This window comes from Fringilla coelebs (genome assembly GCF_963513975.1).
Source record: "Fringilla coelebs genome assembly, chromosome: 27".
In the NCBI taxonomy this organism is placed as follows: Eukaryota; Metazoa; Chordata; class Aves; order Passeriformes; family Fringillidae; genus Fringilla; species Fringilla coelebs.
Genome location: NC_140053.1, coordinates 4,215,312 through 4,226,687, shown reverse-complemented (window position 1 = coordinate 4,226,687; position 11,376 = coordinate 4,215,312). Strand labels below are relative to the sequence as shown.

At 49.6% G+C, this 11,376-nt stretch overlaps 1 protein-coding gene across 1 annotated transcript; it reads right to left on the bottom strand.

Annotated features, from left to right (window-relative positions):
* Nucleotides 1-2,968: 2,968 nt before the first annotated feature.
* On the bottom strand, nucleotides 2,969-10,258 carry LOC311163364 (gametocyte-specific factor 1-like; the record flags this gene model as incomplete). Its single annotated transcript, XM_084222194.1, has 7 exons — nucleotides 2,969-3,020; nucleotides 3,769-3,849; nucleotides 5,039-5,099; nucleotides 5,759-5,845; nucleotides 6,457-6,583; nucleotides 8,136-8,233; nucleotides 10,237-10,258. 7 exons carry the CDS (start codon nucleotides 10,256-10,258, stop codon nucleotides 2,969-2,971), a joined length of 528 nt encoding a protein of 175 aa, XP_084078320.1.
* Between the last annotated feature and the right edge of the window lie 1,118 nt (nucleotides 10,259-11,376).

The window sequence follows — 11,376 nt, the reverse complement described above, 5'->3', positions numbered from 1 at the left end:
TATCAGTTCTGGGAAGGGCAGTAGAAATTAAAGCCCAGCAGGACTGGAAACTATCCTGGAGTTGCAAATACAGGGCAGGAATATTGTCAGAGCCCTTGGCTGTGCTGGGCACAGCAAAAGGGATTTGCTGCCTTGGGCTATTATGGGATGTCTGCATCGGGTGTGTAGGGATGGGGTCAGGAAAGCCAAGGCACAGATGGGACAGGACTTGGCAAGGACAGAGGTCAGCACAGAAAGGCCAAGGAGAGTGCACTGTCACAGACATATTTTATGAAAAATCCTTTTGCAAGGATTTTTCTCTCTGGAAAAGCTGAGAGGCCTCAGAAAGGAAATGTAAACAATAATTATCTGCTGCTGTGGGATGCAACAGGTGCATCTTTGATTGGTCTCATGTGGTTGTTTTTAATTAATGGCCAATCCCAGTCCAGCTGTCTCAGACTCTCTGGTCAGTCACAAGATTTTATTACCATTCCACTCCTTTTCCTTTCCAGCCTTCTGATGAAATCCTTTCTTCTATTATTTTAGTGTAGTTTTAATATATCATTTTCTTTTAATATACATCATAAAATAATAAATCAGCCTTCTGAAATATGGAGTCAAGATTCTCATCTCTCCCCTCATCCTGGGACCCCTGTGAGCACCCCCACAGTGCACCCTGCTCATGGAACAGAAATGGTCCAAGGGACAGAGAGCTGGGGCTCTGCTGAACTCTGATGGCTCAGAGCTTTGAGCTGTCTGAATTTCAGGGTGCCAACCCTCCAGTAAACACCTCGTTTGACCTGAGACCTTGGAAAAGGCTTCAAAATTTGAGTGATAGCACAGAAACAGTGTGTGTGTGGTTTGGATAGTATTGTGTGAAAAAACTTAGGTTTGGGGTTTTAGTGTGTGGTGATATATGGGAGCCAAGATGGAGAATTTTGGGTGTGGATGTCTTTTTTGCACCTTCTTCCTGGATCTGGGTGATTTTCACTAATTGAATGAAAGATTGTGGGTTTTAGGTGATCATAACTGGGTTAGAAACATAAATAATATAGATGTCAACGGTTTATTGGATAATTGGGACTTAAATAGCCTTGAACAAACACCATTTTACCTCACTTTCTTGACTTGTTAAGAGAGAGCTCACATCTTGTGAGTTTGTAATAGATAAGGATAATAAACTTCAGAGTGAGACTTCAAAAACATCATTCACCCTGACCTTGGAGCAAAAAAGAGCCTGAAATTCCAACAGCTGTCCAGCCTGGAGAGGAGAAGGCTCCCAGGAGACCTCAGAGCCCCTTCCAGTGCCTAAAGGCTTGTAAAAAAAGAGGGAGAGGGACTTCTTGCATAGGCAGGGACAGGAAAAGGGGAACAGTTTTTAGCTAGAAGAGGGGAGATTTACATTAGATGTTAGGAAAGAAATTCTTCCCTGTGAGGGTGGGCAGGCCCTGGCACAGGGTGCCCAGAGCAGCTGGGGCTGCCCCTGGATCCCTGGCAGTGCCCAAGGCCAGGCTGGATGGGGCTTGGAGCAGCCTGGGACAGTGGGAGGTGTCCCTGCCCTGGCAGGGGTGGCACTGGGTGGGCTTTAAGGTCCCTTCCCGTGAGGTCTGTGATTTTGACTCTATATCCCATCTGCTCCTGGCAAGGCCATGCAGCCTCCAGGGAATGGGGTGAAGGCTCTGGCACTCAAAACCCACCCAGCACAAGAGGCTTGAACCCAGGATTTGTCACAGCAAAATCCATACTCTGTCACCAGAGTGACCTGTGACACACCTGAAAAAATATTCTGTGTCAAATACAACACAGCAGAAACAATCACAGCAGGTGTTTGTCACCACTTTCAATCCAGGTGACAGAAAAGAAATTAAGGTGAAAAGGAGAACTTCCCATGACAGCACTTATTGACTCCAAAGAAAAGCAGTTGCAGGGAATTTAAAACATTTTTATTCTAAATTGCTAACAAGAACCTTGTTGTAAATTGACAGAACTTTAAAAGAATATTAATTTTGCACATTCAAGTAAACATGTATTATTTTCTAGTGGTAGTATACAGATGGTGGAAATCCAGTCTTTAGGGGAAAATATGAAGGCATTAATCTCTTTCTAGACAAACATCATATCTGGCTTCTTAATTCCTTATGGTTGGCTATTTAGATCCCATTTTGTACTTTTGCATGTTTAGAAATATACTGCTTGATCTGAACATTTTCAGTCCCAAACATGCATTTTTACTGATTTAAACCATTCCTACTCCCTTCCTCCCCCAATACAGAACAGGTACCTGAGAGCTCTGAAACATGTTTCAAGCATTAGAAAACTGCAAAACTCTAATGGAAACTGGAAAAGCACCTCAGTGTCCTCCTGAAACTTCCCCAGTTTGAGGTTGTGTGTGATGCAAGGAACTTGCAGAGGATTCTCTGTTAAGGCCTGCCTGGGGAAGTCCTTCACACACAGGAGACAAAGGTAAGGCCTAAGGTGACAAAGGCAAGGCCCAAGCTGTGAAGGTGCAAAAGTTAAGGTCAGGATGCTCTCAAAGCAGTCTCTGCAAATAACAACACAGTTTAAAACCCAACCTGAATGCCTGTCATGCCCTGAGTGGACAAACTGAGACTCCAACAAAATAAAAACGTGCATGCACAGTAAAATACCTTAAAGTTTTCCTGTTACAAAAAACAGAGACATGGCAATTATGATGTTTTTCCTGTTCACAGGGAGCCACCATGACCCAGGGCTGGGCTAGGAAGGTTTCTCTGTACATTTATCAGTCTATTTTTTCAAAAACAGTAACAAAATTCACCAAGTAAAGGTGAGGGTAACTTTTAAAACAAGTGGTTGGGGGAAACATCTGCCAACCAAGGACAGTTCCACATATTCAAATGTTACAAGAAATAGATTAAAGCAACAAAAGCCAGGTGTAGAGAGTCCTGTCATCAGATCCAGAGCATGTCTGTCTTCTGCAGGAGCTCTTCTGTCCAAACCAGGGAGGCACTTACTGCTGGGGCAAAACTACATTCCAAGGGGAGGAACTAATACTCCGAATTCTGGAAAGGACAAGATACAATTTTTGAATGAGATGGACAAAGATACAACGACCTCCCCCACTCCCCCAAGAGACAGAGGCCTCTGCAGGGGCAGGACTTGTCCCCTTGGCAAAAGGGCTTGTCTACAACTGCCATTTCAGTTTGGTTTGCCAGACTCAGCCCAACACTGTGGCAATGCACTGGCTGTGCAGGGAGCTGTGTCTGCACTGCCCTGAGAGCACCAGGTTTAACTGCTCCCAGTGGGAAGCAGGACAATCATTCCTCAAAGCATCTTTAAACTGTTGCTTTGCTGCTAAAGGCAAATAAAAATCTTTGCTTTCAGCATTAGACACTTTCCCACAGGGAGCTTCTTCTCTCTCTCCCCCAGATGGAATTTGGTACTTTTCCCCCCAGTGGTGCTGGTTTAAGGACCCTGTTTCACCTCAGCTCTGACTTAGCTGGGCCTGACAGTGAACAGAACATAAAGCAAAGGAACAATTTGGTTTAAGTCAGGGGCAGGGTGGGGGGTGAAAGGGGATAATGGGGATGCTGTGTTTAGAGAGACAGAGCCAATGTGGCCAGAAACAGCTCTGCCTAACCTGGGCCACAGGAATGGAGCAAGGAAAGAACAGAGAGGATGCCTCAAAGGAAGGACACAGAGGACGATCTGAGCAGCAGATTCCCTCAGAATGTTCCATACAGCCCCTCCTGTCCATGCAGTGGGAGCCACAACGTGCTGCTCCAGAGATTTCAGGAGCTCAGTACTCACAGGCCTGCAGACACGCTGTACGGGAGGGTCTCAGGGGGCCGCATCCGGGAGGGCAAGGAGTTGTTCTGGTCACTGATGGGGCTGGAATTAAGTGGCTTTTGTTACTTCTGGCTCACATTTATGCATTTTACTGCAGCAAGGCCCTGGGGGATGGTGCTGTGCTATAGGAATGTGCCCCCTGTTGATGGAGCGAAAAAACTATCCTTTGTCCTCTTAAAAAGGAAAGAAGCCCAGAAGTTTCTCTCCTCAATTAGGTGAAAAGGCACCTCATAGGACCTGGGGGACTTCACCTCAAACTTAAGGATAGTTAATTGGACAGAGGCCAAAAGGTCCCACCTAAGCAATTCACTAGGAAAAGAAGAGAACAAAGAAACCAATGGCTTTTGTGAGGTGTTTTACCAGAAGCAAGAACCTCTTGCACCTGGCTTGGTTTTTCTCTGTGAAGAGTTTGTTATTTTGCCTTTTATTAAACCTCTTTGTTTCCAACACTGCAACAGAAGCCATCCTGCTGATTTTATGCCTCCAAAGGTAGCTGAGCTACCTTGGGTGTGAAATAGACTCCAAGAGCTTATGAGACCTAGCTCGAGGAGGCAACTCTTACTCTGTGCCACCATGCTGGTGGTGCTGAGGAGAGCTGGATGTGCTCTGAACACTCAAAGGTTTTGTAAGGAGTCTGACAGGTGGAACCAGGCAGTGCTGCTGTCAGCCCCTATGGAAGAGCTCACACAGAACACAGAGCTGCAGGGGCAGGATTATTGCTGGATTGTAAACGAACCTGTCAAATAAACCATAAAACACTTTGCCAGCCAGAGCAGCCCCTTCCTGTTCACAGCTGGGCACTGAGCTCCTTGCTGCCCCTAGCCCCAAACTCTGACCACACTCTGGAAAGGGCACGAGGGGAGGATTGTGCTGACACAGGGCCCAACTCCAGCACATCTGCCAGGCCCCAGGAGCTCACAAGGGATCTCACAAGGGACCACCTTTCTCCCTACATTGCCCAGACATCCATTGAGTCCCTGAACACAGGCCACGGGCAGGAGGAGTAGCCTGTCACAGGCACACAGGAGCAGTATCAGCGCTCCTGAGGGTTTCCTGCTCTGGTCCAGGCCATATGAGGAAGCAGGAAACACTGAACCAGCAGCATCTCTCCTCCCAGGGCTCTACAGCAGCAAAGGCAGCTCCTGTCCAGCCATCAAGGTGAGGCTGGGAGATGGCTGCAATATTTGTATAAACAAACACTGATGTAAAAAATCAAACTTGCACTCCCTACCTGTTCATGGTAGAGTTGATCACACCCCACACAAAAGTAGACTCAGATCCCTCCAGCAAGTCTGCAAAAGAAAGCAGACATTGTGGCTCAAAACCCAGAAACCACCTTCAGATCATTGGCTTAAATGGCTTCCCACTGCCAGAGGGCAGGGCTGGATGGGATATTGGGAAAGAATTGTTCCCTGGGAGGGTGCTGAGGCCCTGGCACAGGGTGCCCAAAGCAGCTGTGGCTGCCCCTGGACCCCTGGAAATGTCCAAGGCCAGGCTGGATGGGACTTGGAGCAGCCTGGGACAGTGGAAGGTGTCCCTGCCCACAGAATGAGATGAACTTTAAGGTGCCATCCAAGCCAAACCATTCAGGGATTCTGTGATCAGGAACATCTCTGTCCTATTTTTACATGTTCAAGAGGGAGGAAAAGCTGACCTTTGAGGAATGTGTCTGCTTCACTGAGGAACATGTTTCCATTGCTATCATCCCACATAAGGTACAAAAGCTCTTATGGGAGGAAGGGATGCTTGGAAATCTTTTCCCATGCTTGTTCTGGCAGGAATTTTGGATTGCTCTCTATAGCAAGCCAAGCCTGCTGGGTGCAGAGATCCATGTTCATAGGAAGGAGCATAAGCAAAGTGTCCTACAAGGCAGCCCTGAGCACTCCTGGGCTCACACTGTCCCCAGAGGAGCTGGAGGACATGGTCAGGAAGAAGGCAGCAGATTCCTCACCTGTTTCCCAGTCTTCAGCACTTGGAGGTGCCTGCCATGTGCTCCCATTATTCAGCTGCTCCTGTGGGAACTCAGAGGACCGGCTCACTTCAGGAAGAGAGAAAACACAGTGACCAGCACTCCTTAAATCCACTGAACACTTTGGCTAAACCTGTAAAACACCTCTGGGCTTTAGAGCAAGCCCCACTCAAAGCAAACAGGTTGGGGACAGCTGCAATCCAGCAACTTCAAATTTGCCTTTTTCAATGAAAAAGAGAATACTCTGCTCCCTGGAACTCTGAGCAGGAATTCTGGAGTGAAGAGGAAACCTGCTGACATGGATGCAGGCATCACTGCCTGTGCACTTCTACAGAAGACTGTGTGCCCTGTGGCGTGCAAGAGTCAAAGGGAGATCAGCTCTGCAAGAGGAGCAGCCCATCCTTGTGGCCATTAATGCATCCCACTCCTCCTTCCAGAGGCACGTCCTGCACAGTTTTGGGTAAAACCTTTCCATTCAACAAGCCAGATAACAAAATATATGCAAAGCCTATCCAGAGCATCTGCCATATTCTCAAGAAACTGCCCAATAAAGCCAAGCAAATGAGATCAAGCTTCCCCAAAGCTGCTGTATCACACAAAACTACAGACAGCCTGCCTCCCACTTCTGGGTTATTCCATGAGGACACCTCAGTCCCCAGGGTGCACAGGGGGTCTCTTACCCACGTCTTGCTCCACGAAGGCTTTGTCATTGCACTTCATGATGTGGTTGCTGAGGTCAGCCTGAGGAACCAGGTGACGAGCGTTGAAGGGGCACGTGGCCAATTTCTTTGCAATTTCAGGGTTGCTCTGGACAAGGGAAAACCAAAATTATGTGGCACAGCTGTCAAATTCACTTATCTCTTGTTGATACACAGGAAAAAAAGACTGGGATGTTTGTGGTGTTGCTTTGAAAAATACAAAAATGAACAAGAAATTGCAGTGTATTGGTTAGACACTCACTAAATACAAAAGGGGAAATGAACATGACTTTTTTTCAAAACACAATTCACAGAAACTGAGCCATCCTGACTGAAGTGGAACAGACCTGCAGCAAACTCCCTACAGTTCTCTGGAGTGCTGGTGGTATAACTGCATGGCTTAAAGCACAAATGAAACCATTTAAAAACCAGTAGGGGAGAGACATCAGGCAAATCTAAACCCTTCAGATGTGTTTTAACTAAATGGGCACACAAGCAGAGAAATTCTGTAAGCTTTTTAGAAGAGCCAGGGAGCTGGCAGCATTCCACCTGGATTTCCATTATGGCAGGCACCAGTTCCAGTGGCAGAGCTCAGCTGTCACTTCAGTAAATTATCTCCTGCAAGGGACAGAGCATTACTGGGAAAACCCCAGCTCTGCCACTGGACCAGTGCTTGCCTGCTCTGCTGGGCAGGGATTAGACTCACACCCAAGGCTGCTCCAGGCAGTTCCTCCTGCACCACTGCTGATCCCTGGCTTCAGCACACCCAAGGCCCTTGGCACTCCCTGCCTGGTACAGCCAGGGCTGCCATGTCCATAGGTGTCCATCCCTGCTGTCACCTGGCACGAGTGAGGGGCCTCCCACTGCCAGGGATAGGTGGGATATTGGGAAGGAATTCCTCCCTGTGAGGGTGGGCAGGCCCTGGCACAGGGTGCCCAGAGCAGCTGTGGCTGCCCCTGGATCTCTGGAAGTGTCCATGGCCAGGCTGGACAGGGCTTGGAGGGCAGTAGAAGGTGTCCCTGCCATGGCAGGGACTTTCAGGTCCTTTCCAAGACAAACCATTCTGTGATTCCATGATTCTTAAACAGTTCCAGCCAAGAAGATCCAACTTGTTCTGCTTGCAGTGTTCTCATTTGGGTCAGGGCTGTGTTCTGCACAGAGCAATGGGAGACTAAGCTGAGTGGAAATGTTAATTGGATTTTATGCATAATGGATCAAGGGAACTCAACAAACTTGATTGTCCCAAGCAAGAGGGACATTCTCCACCCAGACCCCTGCCACTGCAAAGAACACACTGTGGCATCTTCAGATGGACCAGTGACAATCCCCAAGCTCTTTTGCTAATTACTTAGACACTGGCTTTATCTGCTTGATGATCACTATCCCACCTCATCCTGAAAGTGGAAAAATGAATATGGCCTCCCTGTGAGCTGCTGGGAGAGACCAGAGTCTCCTTCCTGAACTAACCATGTAGGATCTCTGTCTCCTTCCAACAGAGCCAGACTGTCAATGGGTGAATTCCTGTGTGCCTGGAGCTATCACTGAACAAATGCTGAAGTTCTAGGAAATAAAAGTTAAACAGGGCTACTTGTCAGGAAAGGCAGGAACACAGAGACTACTGACAAGCACAGAGTCACTCAGTCACCGCCTGCCCAGCTCACCTCCTTACACTTCACCAGGTGATAGGGAAACCGCCGGGCTCTGATCCAATGGTGTTTAACCAAGGGGCACTGGATTAACCTCTCTGGATCCAACATATCTGGGGGAAAGAGAACAGGGAAGAGCATCTGGTTAGGAAGATGAGACTCACTCACACACTGGGGAAAACCCCACAGCACCACATCAGGGCTGTGGTCTGAGGGAGTTCAACCAGTTGCTCTTAGTCTGAAACCATTCATTAAGTCAGGCACCTGCTTTGCATAACCAAATTAATTAAACTTGAAGTTCTCATAACTGGGACATTAGTTAAAACAGAGGAGAGTCAGCACCAGTGAGTGTAATAACTCTTTGGGTTACCTTATTAGGGAGGCAACCACCCTTACTCCAAGGGAAAGCCAGCAGCACTTCCCAGCTCTCCTGGAGGAGGATCAGTGGGATCATGTCACACCCACCAGCACCTCCAGCAGCTAAACCAAATCTTTTTTCCATCAACAGCTTGTTTTGCAGGAGGCAGAATGTGAGGGAACTGAGTTACATTCTGGAGGAAGCAGTGTGCCTAACATGGTACACAAGACTCTGAATGAAGCTTTTAATAATGTAATTATTTGGGAGCTGAGGCATTACTAAAAACACTGAGGAACAAACATACTGAACATGAAGCACTGTGAATCCATGCATACGTAATAATCCATAAAACAGATTAAAATATAAATATTAATAAAGACGCATATTCTGAGTGAGGAAGAGAGGCAGCCAGGAGGAGACACAAGGCCCCAGTACTGCCTGTGGGTCTGTCTGTGGGGTACACACCAAGCAGCCTGGGCTGCTCCCATCCTTTCTGCTTTGCCACTCTCGCTGCAGGAGCTTCCAGCACATTCAGGATTTGATTATGCAGGAGCTAACCCAGCTCTAGGCACTGGCTGCTGCTGCCTCTGCCCTGCTCTCTGACATACGTGGCTCCATCAGGCCCCAGGCTGGCAGCTGTTAAAATGCTGTTCCAGAAGTCCCAACAAACAGAATTCAGGCTAAGAGGCACTTGGAAAGAGAAGGGACAGAGAGGATCCTTGTTTCCATCTGGGCTGTGCAGTGCTGCTGCCTCTGAGCACCTCTCACCTCAACAGCCCACTCGGGGGAATTAGAGCACCTGGCTTTGCACTGGCCCCTGGAAGAGCAATCACAAGTGGCTTTGTCACCAAAAACGTTGTAAAACATTAAACATTTTAACACTGTTATTTCAGTATTTAAAAGCAGCAATTTTTTTTAGCACTGGCTGCTTGCGGTATGCTCCTCCAAACATCCCCTCCTCCCTTCTGAGGAGGGTTTCTTCTCCTTGAATGCATTCCAACTATCGGGTCTGGCCAAGATACACCCTTTATCAGGAACACAGTCTTTATTCTCCCGGCTAAGATACTCACTAGTGCATGTTAATCACTGATATACGTAAATACAGGATTAAGCACTGTCTGTTTAAGGAATTCACAAGACTAAACATTACTTGTTAGAGATTTTTCCAATAGCTTCTCTCTCTGAACTGGTGCCACACAAGACCAAGTGTGTGGCCAGTGAAGGGAAAGGGGACAGAGACGAGCAGCAGAGGAAGAGCAGAGTCCTCAGCAGCACAAGAGCAGCTCAGGCAGCCAAGCAGCTGTAATTTATACACGGCTGAAACCACCAAAGGCACCACCAACACAACGCCACATGCAGGGAGATCCTTGTACCTGACACTGCGTTCAAACGGGCCCAAAACTGCCTGGAGCGGCTGAGCCGGGACACACGGGGAGAGGCCACGCTCGAAAAGACAAAACAAAGTCGTTTATTCAGTCAAATCCTGCAGGCCGACCTCACCCGCACCAGCAGCACCTGGTGGGGCGACCCGGGCTGGAATCAGCGGGAGAGGGCCCGCCCGGCTCGGGCACCGGGCATGGGGACGGAGCCGGGCCGAGAGGGGACAGACGTGGCCCGGGATGGGGGACAGGGCCGGCCCGCGGGGAGTGACAAACTCGGCCCGAGGGGGAACAGACCCAGTGGCGCCGGTGTGGTCCCGGCCATGCCCGCACCGACGGGCGCTTTCCCCGTCCCTCCCAACCAAGCCTCAAACCTCACCCAAGTCCTCCTCGAGTTCCATGGCGGGGCCGGCCGGGGTTTGCTCCGGGGCTGCGTCCGCTCTGGGGAGAAGTAAGGAGCCGGCTGCGGGTCCGAGTCTGCCTCGGGGTCGGTTGTGGGGGCGGAGTGTGGAGCCGGCTGTGGGGCCGAGCCCGCCTCGGGGTTGGTTGGGGGGGCGGAAGGTCGGCTGTGGATCCGAATTCGCCTCGGGGTTGGCTGTGGGGCGGGTTGTGGGTCCGAGTCCGTCTCGGGGTTGGCTGTGGGGCGGGTTGTGGGTCCGAGTCCGTCTCGGGGTTGCTGTGGGGCGGGTTGTGGGTCCGAGTCCGCCTCGGGGTTGGCTGTGGGGTGGGTTGTGGGTCCGAGTCCGCCTCGGGGTTGCTGTGGGGTCCCCTGTGGGTCCGAGTCCGCCTCGGGGTTGCTGTGGGGTCCCCTGTGGGTCCGAGTCCGCCTCGGGGTTGCTGTGGGGTCCCTCGTGGGGCCGGGCCGGTCTCGCCCTTCCCGCCCAGCCGCGGTTGCCGCGGTAACGCCGAGCGCGAGGGCGGCCGGGCCTGGAGCGGCGCTGGGCCCCGAACCCCGAGCGGGACCCTGAAACCGCCCTGAGGTGTTGCGGAATGTTCAGCCGAAATAAACCTAATCAGACAGAACGAGCTAGGCTTAGACTCATGATGCTTTTGATTGGGACTGCTTCAGCCTTAGGCGCTGGTTATTGTAATATGTGGTGTGAGATAATTTGTGCTTATATGAAATAGATATGAGATAAAGTTGTAAATAAAATTGTGTATGTAACAAAAATCTTAAAACCTAAGACCACTGACACTCAGGAGACAGATTGCCACATCGAAATTGTGAAACTGCAGATGGCAGCAAGGAAAGAAAGTCTAATTAGGAAGCAAAAAGACGTGGCCAGTGTGGAGATGGGCCCTTCCCGGGACCATCAGGGAGCACCCAAAAGCGATGAACACTTGATAAATATCTTCAATCAAGATAACCAGGAACATACATCTGGGTACCGGATTCCCATAACTCGATCAACACCCGCCACCTCTCAGAAACAGCGATTGTCCAGCCCTGCATAGAGAAAAGAGACTTCACGCATATGTGGTGACAAAAGAAATCGGGGCTCCTCTGCCTTGGGCATAA